General features: G+C 33.4%; 1 protein-coding gene across 1 annotated transcript; it reads left to right on the plus strand.

The window, feature by feature from the left end:
• Positions 1-389: 389 nt before the first annotated feature.
• On the plus strand, positions 390-2,403 carry LOC145160706 (protein NUCLEAR FUSION DEFECTIVE 4-like). Its single transcript, XM_079079996.1, has one exon. It carries the CDS (start codon positions 457-459, stop codon positions 2,203-2,205), a length of 1,749 nt encoding a protein of 582 aa, XP_078936122.1. The 5' UTR covers positions 390-456; the 3' UTR covers positions 2,206-2,403.
• The last annotated feature ends 10,743 nt before the right edge of the window (positions 2,404-13,146 follow it).

Consider the following 13,146-nt stretch of genomic DNA (forward strand, 5'->3'; position numbering starts at 1 on the left):
CGTAAAAACTTTATAAGTTGGACGTCTAGATTTTTATAAGACCAAGATATATTTAAAATATTTTAAACGAAAATATAGATTGTGAACTCAATTTTATTATTTTAATAGTTTATCACGTTAGTTTAGGAAAATTGGTCTCTACACTCTGCATTGAATTATTTTTTTCGTATTCATTTTTCAATCTAATTATTATATTATTTAATTTATCGTAATTACGTACTAATGTATATAATTAGACTATAAATCATAAAAGCAGTTACACATAATTATATATATTTATGTTTATAATTCTTTCCAAAAATAAAATAAAATATATTAAATAGATGATCCAAACAACCCTACAACCAAACCCATCTAAATCTTAAAACAATATCCTTTCTATATATATCTCTGTAACTCCCACTCTTCACTACTCACTCACACTTTCCACCTTTCATCCCAAAATATTCCTAAAACATGGGGGAAGCGCCTTCAACCACCACCTCCGGTTCCGTCGCCGGCAGCGCCACAAGTTTGCCGTTTGCCGTCCATGTAATCCGCGGCCGCTGGTTCTCACTTTTCGCTTCTTTCTTAGTCATGACCGGAGCCGGAGCGACTTACCTCTTTGGCGTCTACTCCAAAGACATCAAATCCTCCCTTGGTTACGATCAAACCACCCTCAACCTCCTAGGCTTCTTCAAAGACCTTGGTGCCAACGTCGGTGTTCTCTCCGGCCTAATTGCGGAGGTCACTCCGACATGGTTCGTGCTCTTACTCGGCTCTGCGTTGAATTTTGGCGGTTACTTCATGATATGGTTGGCTGTCACAAACAGAATTGCGAAACCTAAAGTATGGCAGATGTGTTTATACATTTGCATCGGAGCGAATTCACAGAACTTTGCGAACACCGGAGCGTTGGTGACAACCGTCTGTAATTTTCCGGAAAGCAGGGGAGTTGTTCTGGGATTGTTGAAAGGTTTCACAGGATTAAGTGGAGCCATCATGACTCAAATCTACTTGGCTATTTATGGGAACGATTCGAAATCGTTAATCCTGCTAATTGCCTGGCTCCCGGCGGCGATTTCTGTGGTGTTTGTATATACGATCCGAGCGATGACCCTGGTGAGACAACCGAATGAGCTCCGAATCTTCTACCGTTTCTTATGCGTCTCGATTTTTCTAGCATTGTTCATAATGGGGATGACGATTGCTCAGAATATTGTGACGTTTTCACGAAGGGCTTACGCTGGTAGTGCTTCTGTGGTAATTTTCGTACTCTTTGTCCCCCTTTTTATGGCCATTAAAGAGGAATTAAACCTCTGGGTGAGAAACAAACACCAACCAGTTATCGTTCCCGACGTTAAGATTGAGAATATGAATCAGAATCATGAACATCAATCCACAAATCCCACATCATTGGAACTGGATAATCCAAATTCAAAACCAATAGCGAAAACATCTTGTTTTGCTAATGTGTTCTTGAATAAGCCTGAAAGAGGAGAAGATTACAGTATTCTTCAAGCACTTTTAAGCACAGACATGTTAATTCTGTTTGTTGCAACTTTTTGTGGGCTTGGAACAAGTTTAACTGCGGTAGACAATTTAGGTCAAATCGGCGAATCTTTAGGTTACCCCACAAAGACGATAAAATCATTCGTTTCCCTTTTAAGTATCTGGAATTACTTTGGGCGGATCTTCGCCGGATTCGTATCTGAAATCCTCCTGGTGAAATACAAATTCCCAAGAACACTAATGTTCACACTTGTACTCTTCCTCTCCTGCGCCGGCCTCCTCCTGATTGCTTTTCCGATTCCGGGATCTGTCTACGTCGCTTCCATCATCATCGGATTCTCATTTGGGGCACAACTACCCTTAATATTTGCCATCATTTCAGAGCTTTTCGGATTGAAATACTACTCGACATTGTTCAATTGCGGGCAATTGGGAAGCCCATTGGGATCTTACATCTTGAATGTTAGGGTTACAGGGCCATTGTATGATCGAGAAGCATTGAAGGGGCTTGCGAAGAAAGGGTTAGATAGGTCAGCAGTTAAAGAGTTGGTTTGCATGGGCAACCATTGTTACAGGTCGTCTTTTATCATATTGGCTTGCGTTTGTTGCTTTGGTGGTTTATCTTCGTTGATTTTGGTGATAAGAACTCGAAAGTTCTACAATGGAGATATTTACAAGAAGTTTAGAGACGAAGCTCAGATCATTGCCACATAAGCACTTTAAGAACATTCTGAAATGTGTTTGTAATCAATCATCTTTTGAGTATGTAACTATGAATGCTATATGGTAATTATAAAGTGAAAAATATATCCATTTTCTTTTACACGTTAATTTCATGTGATATGTGTCTTTTTCATGACCAAGGTGTAATATTTATATATAGTGAAAACAAGATTAGTCTTTTTAGAGTTAGTTATCTGATTATAATTATCTAATCCTTCTTGATAGTATTTTTTTATTCTTGATTAAAGTATTCTAATATCTCTTCTTCTTTTTTTTTTTTTTTTAAAATCGTTACGATTTTATAATTAACCTAAAAATTATTATTTTATACATAATATCAATAACAAAATTATTTTCACTATTTACTTATTAAGTTTTAATTATATAATTTATATAAACTTATTCTGCCACAACAAACAAATATTCACCTATTTTTTATTTAATCTATCGTAAATAAGTTTGAAAAAAGAAAAGGAGCCCAAAAGTGATGTTGTTTAGAAATAAATAAATAAATAAATACTAAATAGTCCTAAAAGCAGGGCAAAGCTTATCCGTGATTCGATTTCGAGGGATATTTATGACCTTTTGCAAATAAATAGTTAAAGTAGTACTTTTTGACTTATATGCTGATGCTGTGGAGGGTTGTACCTGATGCAGTCACGAATATCACTTTTTTTTTGTCCTTTGCACATTTGCTGTTTTATCTATTAATTCTTTTTACAGCACTTTTTCGGAGATTTTCAAGAATTTATTCAAACTGTTGGAATATAGTTAATGGGTAGGTAAGACCGTAAGAATATTTATAATTTTATATACGTGTGCCATATTTGATTTTTTTAAAGAATCGTTATATAATAATATTATTATTACAAATCTTATTACCTAGTAAACTATTTACAAAAAATCTTATCCATATTTGAACCAAGTTAGCTTTAAAAATATGTATTTAATACTTTACGTCGCACAAAATGACCTATGACAAGCAATTGCTTTGCATGTAATTAAACAAACAAATAAACAAACTTCTCTTTGAAAACTAGTAGTCAGAGCAATCGTTACAATAATGATCTAAGTTAACTAAACAAAGTATCAGTTTCTCAAAAAAAAATTATTAATTAATGATTATAGTCATTATAAACGAGTTTGTTATGATTGTACAAATATAATATATCCTCATTTTTCACATTATGAGTTAGGATGAAAAGGTGTATTTTCGCACTTTATAAAGCATACAATATATATCATTTATGCATCATATCATTTGATTTATTAAGAGTTAAGATATATATATATATATATATATATATATATATATATATATATATATATATATATATATATATATATATTATTTGATTTGTACTATTTTTTTAAAATAGAACATTTAATCAATCAATCAATGTTTAAAATAGGGTGTAACTAGTATCCCTGTAAATCAGACGAAGGGGATGTAGTCATGTATATCCCACCATCAATTATTGTACAATATAAACCCGTGAATTCACAAAAATTAATTCATTTTTATATTTAAGATTATATATATATATATATATATATATATATATATATATATATATATATATATATATATATATATATATATATATATATATATGTGAAGTTCAATAGATAACCATAAGTAACCAAGGAACCAATCTTTTTTTCAACTTTTAGAACTTATTTTTTATCAAAAAAAAACTAAAAATACATAAATTCATAACTTTTTATCCTTTATCCAATGATATTTAATTCGAATTTTTTTTACGTCAAATTCACAATGTGAATATTTGAACATTCACAATGTGAATCCGAATTCACACGGTGAATCCGAAAAATATTTTTCACATTCCCAATGTTAATATATGAATTTAGATATTTATATATATTTTTTTTTCGATAAAGAATAAGCTCTAGAAATTGAAAAAAAAAATTGGTTCCTTGAAGAACCAATAATTATGGTTATATATATATATATATATATATATATATATATATATATATATATATATATATATATATATATATTACACGTGTGCCCATTCAAAACGGCGGTGATAAATTTGTTATTTGACGAATAATTTTCTTACGGGAAAATAATTATTAGATATTATTATTAGTTATTATGTAATAAAAATTCATTTATCACCGCCAAAAGAACCATTTATCATCGTCGTTTTGTGAAAATTTTATAAAATACATTTACGGGAAATTAATTTATATTTCTTAAAACAAACACCGATAATAATTAATTTATATGCATGCATTTAATATTTTTAAATTGTTAATTTTCTCCAAATTAAATTTTTTAATAACCTTAGTTAATGTTTTCAAACTTTTAGTAAGTATTAATGATTTTTTATGCATAATTAATTTGTACAAAAAGTTTTCTATCTTATAACTCTTAAAATTCAAAATATGACTATTATATATATATATATATATATATATATATATATATATATATATATATATATATATATATATATATATATATAACCAAACACATGGGGGCCACAAATAAACCGACCACAAAGCTTCCCCTTTATTAGAAATAGTTGTTTGGATCTTGGAACTTTCTGAATTTCAATTTCTTTCTGAAAAATATATTGTTAAAATCATTTTTTTCTGATTCTGAAGGTTAGTGCGAGTTTGATACCAATCATGGCTAAATATGTTTTATTTAATCATCCTTTAAAAGAAATGCAAAACTTTTTATTTAAATTGTTAAAATATAGGGCCCTAAAATATATGCAACTTTTTTTCCCGAAAGATTTACAAACTAGAGCCATGAACAGTCTTTACAAAATACAACACATTGGTGGGACTAATTGTGATTGATAAGCTTAATTTTCTTTTGGGTTAAAAGTATTGAAAGTCTTTAGTTATTAGTAAAAGAAATTACCTTTATTAGTCAAATCAAACATAACATTTGCTTAAAACAATAATATAAATCTCATTAACACTGTATTTTCTAACACATAAGGCACTTCTAGAAGTCCAAAATCCATTGCTATATGTAAGCTAAAAAGGTAACATGGCGTTACTCATAACTCATTTGTATTCCACACGGCTATGATTTGGCACATGTACATCGGATTCAGGCCACAACAACATTTGAGAGTGACAAGCATTAAATTAATAATACAAAATTACATAAATGGTCTTTATAGTCTAGCATAATCGACATCTTTGATCACTGGATCTGGTCTTAATACCTGGTCTTAATCCATTAAGACTTTCCTATTCCATGCATGGGACATCTTAAGCCATTGGGACCTCATTTTTATCACTCAAAACCCCTTCAAGAGTCTAGAAGGATAGTTCATTTCGTCCAAATCACATCATGCACCATCTTGGGACTTTTTGGGACAAGAAATGGTTCTTTAAAGAAAAATGGCAAGATCTATACACATATGCATAAAGTTTGAAGCTTTTTACCTTCTGGAGCTTCTAGGGCACAAACCAACTTCAGATCTACAAGCTTTTTCTTCTTCTCCAACTCCTTGATGCAACACCTTCTTCTTAAAACACTCAAGAAACACTCAATAAGCTCACACACTCAAGAAAATTGCTAGGGTTTGGGGAAAACGACTCTAAGCAGTGGAGGCTGAGGTAAGGGAGGGTTAGGTGCTCATAATGTTTCTTATATAGTCCCCAAACCCTAGATATTAGGGTTTCATCCTGGTATAAGTACGCCCAGCGTACTAAGGTGGACCTTAGTACGCTTAGCGTACTCTTATGTACGCTCACTGTACTCCTTCTTGACCCAAGGTTGCAACCTTGGCCCTTATACTTAGCTTGGCTCTACACTTCCAACCCCAAGGACTACAAATGACAAAGTAGTGATAGAAGAGGGTTTGGAAATACCTGCAAAATCTCGGGATGTTACAATTAGACCATGCTAAAGTGCTCTGGTATGTTACTGAGTTGGAGAGCCCCCACATACTTAGATTGATGTATATTCTGGGGCCAAGTCGAGCCAACGACTTAAAACAAGGGCGGCTAACCGGGAGGCAACCCGGGGGTATTTTTGTTTTTTTCTTTTAAAACATTTCCGTTTCTTTGAAGTTTTTAGTTTTTAATGTTCCAAATGTGTTGCAACATGTTTTTATGCCTTGAAAATGAATCTCGGGCTCCAAAAATATTTCACGGATAGCTTGGGGAAGATGAAGAGTCTCGGGATGTTACAGTTATAATCTAAAATGGAAGGGTTAAAGTAAAATTAGAAATGTTATTGGTCATTTTTGGGATTCTTATTCTCGTTGATGTTATACAAGGGAAAACACACGATCATGTGTTTTCTAGTGTTAAAACACATGATCCATGTGATTGTTTTGTCCAATCCACTCAAAATTTATAACTTTTGCAGTATGACTATGTTGGTCGGTCGCTTGCTTCCAATCCTTCTTTGTAAACATCTTAAGAGTAGCTAGAAGATAAAAGAGCTTATTTATAGCCAAGAAATCATAAATTACTTGATTAAGGCTTGTTGAAAATATACGATCTGATTACCACGAATAAAGGTTCGGATACCAGTTACTGGGTGACAGATATATATATTTAAGGAGATAAGATGCAGAAAAAAAAAATAAGAAGTGCGGAATAAATAAATACTGGAAAGCTATAAATGACTGAAAGCTATAAATGAAATAAATGACAGTATTTAAATGACATAAAGCGTTAATAAAATATATAAATATATATATATATATATATAGTAGGTGGTGTTAGAACGGGACTTGTGGAACGACTGTTTTGTCAAGTTGTTAGTCAAATAAATGACTAACAGGCTTAGGGTTGGACTGGATCTTAATAGACTGTGTCTCTATTTGTTCAAAGTTCAATCCGGTAAGTAACAATAAGTTCTTTTTATGTAACAATGAATTGTTTACAAAACGATACAAAATACACGGGTAATGTTTTTTGTATGTGGGTATGGGTTTTTTTTAAGGTGATTTGATGAGGTTGAAGTGGGTATTTGGAGGGTGGTAGAAGGTGGAATAAGGTTGTAGTTTTGGTGGTATAAGGTAACAAAGAGGGTGATGTTGAAAGAACTTTGGGTGGTTATGAATATAGATTTTCGTAGTAAATCTCTCTGGATAGCCAATTCTCTCTCGCGTCTCTCTGGGGTTTGCAGTGGTCAAAAAAATCGAGGAAAATTCCTGGATGTAGGTAAGGTCCTGAATAATTTGCGGTGAAAATCTCTCCCGTATTATCTTGTTGAGTTGTGCTCGGTGATTTTTTTCTTAACTTGCAAATTCTGATGTCGAAAAACAGCAAGGTGGTGATGGTTGTGGTGATTTGAAATGGTTTTTGGAGGAGATTTAAGAAGGGTATTTGGAGGGTGTTTGGAGAGTATTTTGAGGTTGGCTATGTGTTTATTCTTCTGGAGATGAGAGAGTAATAGGAGATATATTACAAGGAAACACAAAACACACACAAAAACTCATGTAAACATGCATCTATATATATGCAAAGGAATCAAGCAACTCTTGTTTGTTTAAGAAAAAGTAATGAAGTGATTGATTGTAAAGGTTGGAAGCACACATGATATTTGGTACTTTTGCTTTTGTGAAGATTTCTTTCCAATAAATATATATATATATATATACATGAATATATATATATATATATATATATATATACAATATATACAATATACATACATATATATATACAATATAATATATATACATATATATTTATATAATATATACACACGAACACTTGTATATATATATATATATATATATATATATATATATATATATATATATATATATATATATATATATATATATCCAATTGTGAATTGAATTTCCATTTTTGACCCTTGAGGTTTTTAAATTCTTGACAATTTTAGTCTTGATTTGTTTTGTCTTTAAACGACCAAATATTGCGTCTATTTTTCCGTCTTTGCGTATTTCGTCTTTTGCATATTTTTCTATTTCATAATTAAGCACGAATCCACGCAACCTGAAATAACTGATAATATTTGTTAGATAATATAAAACCAATTCGTCTTATTTCAGTGATGATCACATATAAAAACATTTTTCAACAATTTCCCCCTATGTGATCATTGATGAAATAAGGATAGATATAATCACATTAACAGTTTTAATCTTGAAGATTTGGGATAAAAGTTTTGTCAATGAGAAGATATATATAAAACCATTGTAATCGTTTTGAAAGTTTGTGACTTGGTTTAACATATCTTATGTAAAAGATTTTCAGAAATTTGTTTCCGAATCAAAGTCTCGGGTTCGGTTATCAAAGGGTAGTCATATATGTATCTAAAGAAATTTCATTAGATTTTATAGCATTATTAATGACGACAAGTGGTCTAACAGGTCGATTCAGATGAACGCTCATAGGTATAGCTCACACTTCACTTGGGTGTTTGGTTGTTCTGGCAGCAGAACAAGTTAATGATCACTAAAAATGAGTGATATCTCTCTCTGACGACTCACACTCATATCGGAGGTGTTCAGCTATGCTTTTCCTATAAAGTCACTTAGTCACATTATTAGATAATCAATCACATAAGACTGGTTTCGGCATTACTCAGCGGGTTTCTTCATTCATGCCATTAAAGTTCACTCTCTCTCCGTCGGGAAATACATGTAGAGGGGTTTAGCAATTTTCATAGTGCAGTTTGCAACTAAGATTCTTCAGTGATGAAGGCTACAGTATCCCGGGAAATCCATTGTTGTTGCAGCTTCTTCTTTGATAGTATCCTGTTTGTTGATCAATATCGATTTATTGTAAAAAGATATTTTGTTTTAGCATTGAGAATTTGCTACATTTGAGACCTTTTTAAGAGTATTTGACTTGAGTGATTGAGATATCTTCTTTTGTGAAAAATGGTTAAAACAAATCGCGGGATTTTATGATTTTTGTTTTGAAATAACCATTTGGTTGAAAGTTTGTTTGAAAATACCAAATATAGAATATATTTTTTTTGTTTTGTTTGATATATCTTTATTGAATCCATTTGTTTTCTTGTTGATTTGTCTTTGAGGATTGGATGTTGATAGATATTTGTTTTTCCTTTGGTTTTCTTGTAAGGATATGTCGTTGTTTGCTTGATGGATCATGGGATCGCAAGTCTTCATTTTTGGTTGGCTTTTATCTAGGTAGGGATAGGTGGCATAAAAGACAGTTTGTCTAGTATGTAAGAAATGAATGTATCGTCCCTGGTCATTTTGATATCTAAGCAAAAATGAGACCGTGACAAGATATAATTGGGTATACCTTATAAGCAATAGTGACACACCTAAGCTCACAAGAAATGATTTCCACAATGATTTAGATCGACGAGGCACAAATTCTCACATGGGTTTTTGTTTTCATCTGAACCTCCTAACCTTATGTCCCTTGATTGTTTAAAATCGTCAATAATGAAATAAAATCGAAGGAAATAAAGTTATATACATTATGAAAAGTAGGATATTTGAACCTTCACTCCAATTGAGAATCAATATGACTTAAAATCTTCATCGAGCATAAGCATCTGAAAATTAAGTCAAGAAAAGATTAATCACAAGGTTCTATAAAAGCTTATTATGGCAAGTCTTTTATTAATTTTTTTTTTGAAGATTTGTTTTTCTGAATGTTTTTGGAAATATTGGTTATTTGAATGTTTTTGGTATTTTTGAAAGGAAAGCAATTTTCAATTGTTTTTGAATTTTCCTTTTGAATGAAAGTAAACACACTTTTGTACAAACAAAAAGTAAAAGTTTAAGGATGGATGTTATCTGGATTTAACATTCCTAGACGGCCTAGGAAGTATTGAAACTTTGTTTCATCGAGAGCCTTAGTGAAGACATCGGCAATTTGATCTTCGGTGTTGATGAAGTGCAATTCGATATGACCCTTTTGAATGTTGTCTTTGATGAAATGATATCGAATGTCGATGTGCTTTGTCATGGAATGGTGAACGGGATTGTGAGAAATGGCAATTGCACTGGTTGAGTCACAAAATATGGGAATTTGTGAAATTTTGAAGCCATAGTCTCGCAGTTGAGTTTGCATCCATATGACTTGCGAACAACAGCTGGCGGCAGCGACGTATTCAGCTTCTGCTGTTGATGTGGATACACAAGTCTGTTTCTTTGAAGTCCAACTCACTAGTCTACCTCCTAGGAATTGACAGCTACCAGATGTACTCTTTCTATCTAACTTGCATCCTCCATAGTCTGAGTCGGTGAAAGCGTTCAGCTGAAAATCGGATTTAGCTGGATACCAAAGGCCAAGTTTGGGAGTGCCTTTTAGGTATTTGAAGATGCGTTTCACAGCAACTACATGGGATTCCATAGGATTTGCTTGGTATCTGGCACAGACACATGTAGAAAACATGATGTCAGGTCTGCTGGCAGTGAGGTATAAGAGTGATCCGATCATTCCATGATATCTTTTCTGATCAACAGGTTTGCCATTTAAGTCTGCATCGATTTTGTATCCAAAAGCCATTGGGGTTTTTGCGGTATTGGATTTGTCCATTGAAAAGCGAGTGAGTAGGTTTTTGACATAATTCTCTTGGTTGATGAAAATGTCATCAGTTGACTGTTTGATTTGAAGTCCGAGAAAAGTAGTCATCTCCCCAATCATGCTCATTTCAAATTTGCTCTTCATTAGATCTGCAAACTTAATACTCAAAGATTCATCAGTAGAACCGAAAATAATGTCATCAACATATATTTGTACGATTAAAAGATGTTTATTATAGATTTTACGAAAGAGGGTTTGATCGATTGAACCTCTTTTAAAACCTGATTCTTCGAGAAAGGTTGTCAATGTGGCATACCAGGCTCGGGGTGCTTGTTTCAAGCCATAGACAGCTTTCTGCAATTTGAAGCTGTGATCAGGAAATTTGGGATCTTCGAAACCTGGTGGTTGTTGGATGTATACATCGCGATCTAACTCTCCATGTAGGAATGCACATTTAACATCCATTTGGAATACTTTGAAGTTCTTATGTGCAGCATATGCAAGAAAGATGCAAATTGCTTCAATTCTGGCAACTGGAGCATATGTTTCATCGTAGTCGATTCCTTCTTGTTGTGAATATCCTTTGACTACGAGACGTGCCTTGTTTCGACAAACGATTCCTTGATCGTCAGTTTTGTTTCTGAATACCCATCTTGAACCTATAACAGAAACATCGGGTGGGGTAGGGACAAGATTCCATACGTCATTTCTTTCAAATTCTTCTAGCTCTTCTTGCATAGCTTTTACCCAGTCTGGATCTTTGAGAGCAGAATGTATGGTTTTGGGTTCAGTCATGGATAAGAAGGCTCCAAATAAACAATCATTAGAAGTTGCGGCTCTAGTTTGGATGTCTGAGTTTGGATCTCCGATGATTTGGTCAGTTGGGTGGTTTCTGGTCCATTTTATTAAGCGATTCTCTTCCGCTATAATAATTGGAATTTCAGTATCCCATTGTTCTTCTCCGGGAGTTTCATCTTGTAATAGGTTTGAAGGTTCCCCCATAAATGATGCATCAGGATTGTTTTGGATATTTGGGGATGGGGTATTTAAAGGAGGATTTGGTGTTTGTTCCAATGAAGAAGTATGTGTAGGTGGTTCCCCCTTGAATTGATCTGCATCATTTCGGTTTGTTTGTGGAGTTCCTTCAGTGGTCGTTCCTGTAGAATCAATAGAAGTAGTTAGAAGTTCAGAATTGTAAGCGGTTTTGGGTTGTTCAAAAAGTAAATCAAGATCGATTTCAATATCTCTGTCAGGAGAAGGTGTTTGTTGAATTGGATTTTGAAAAATATTATCGATCATTTTTGAACCAAAATGTTCACGATCCAATTTCCTGACATAAAATTCATCGAAATGAACATCGGTACTTTCTTCAATTACTCTGGTACGTTTGTTCAGTACTCGATAAGCAGCTGAAGAAAATGAGTAACCAAGGAAAATTCCTTCGTCCGACCTTGATTCAAATTTTGAGAGGTGGTCTTTATTGTTCTTTATGAAGCATCGACAACCAAAAATATGGAAAATTTTGATGTTTGGTTTTCGGTTGTTAATGACTTCATATGGTGTTTTATGAAGATGTTTATGGATTAAGGAACGATTTTGAGTGTAGCAAGCTGTGGCTATTGCTTCTGCCCAGAAGTATTGTGGCAGATCAGCGAAGATAAGCATTGATCTTGCAGCTTCACATAGAGTTCTGTTCCTTCTTTCGACAACGCCGTTCTATTGTGGAGTGTATGGGGCTGAGAAGTTATGTTCAATTCCTTTGTCTTTGAGAAATGAATCTAGAGTCTTGTTTTTGAACTCTAAACCATTATCACTTCGGATTCTTCGAACAGGTCGTTTGAGCTTCAGTTCGATTTGTTTGATGAAGTTGATCATCTCTTCAGGTGCTTCTGATTTTAGTCTTAAGAAAAAGACCCAAGTAAAGCGCGAGAAACCATCAACGACAACAAGAATATACTTCTTCCCTTGTATGGTTTGGGTTTTGGCAGGGCCACAAAGGTCTATGTGCAACAATTCTAGTGGTTCGGATACACTAGATTCTGAGATGCTTTTGTGAGTTGATTTGGAAAGTTTTCCTTTTTCACATGCGGCACACAGAGTTTCATTATCAAGCTTCAGAAGTGGCAGTCCTCTAACAAGATCATCGCCGATCAGTTTGTTGATGTACCCAAAGTTTAGATGGGAAAGGCGGCGGTGCCATAACCAACTGATATCTGCTGGGGCTTTTGATAGCAGACATATATCGGGTTTACCATAGATAAGATCCATGTCAAGTGGATACATATTTCCGGCACGGTAAGAATAAACAATGATTTCTTTGGTTTTGGCGTCCATGATCAAGCTTCTTTGTTTGGTGAATAGGACTTCAAGATTGTTATCACACAGTTGAGAAACACTTATGAGGTTGTGTTTCAGGTCATCGACATAGGCAACTTTCTT

Source organism: Lactuca virosa, chromosome 2, assembly GCF_052849685.1.
Source record: "Lactuca virosa cultivar CGN04683 chromosome 2, Lactuca_virosa_CGN04683_v6, whole genome shotgun sequence".
Taxonomy (NCBI): domain Eukaryota; kingdom Viridiplantae; phylum Streptophyta; class Magnoliopsida; order Asterales; family Asteraceae; genus Lactuca; species Lactuca virosa.

What these genes read in the sequence shown, in the direction of transcription:
- LOC145160706 (XM_079079996.1), top strand. Translation starts at nt 457, where the DNA reads ATGGGGGAAGCGCCTTCAACCACCACCTCCGGTTCCGTCGCCGGCAGC.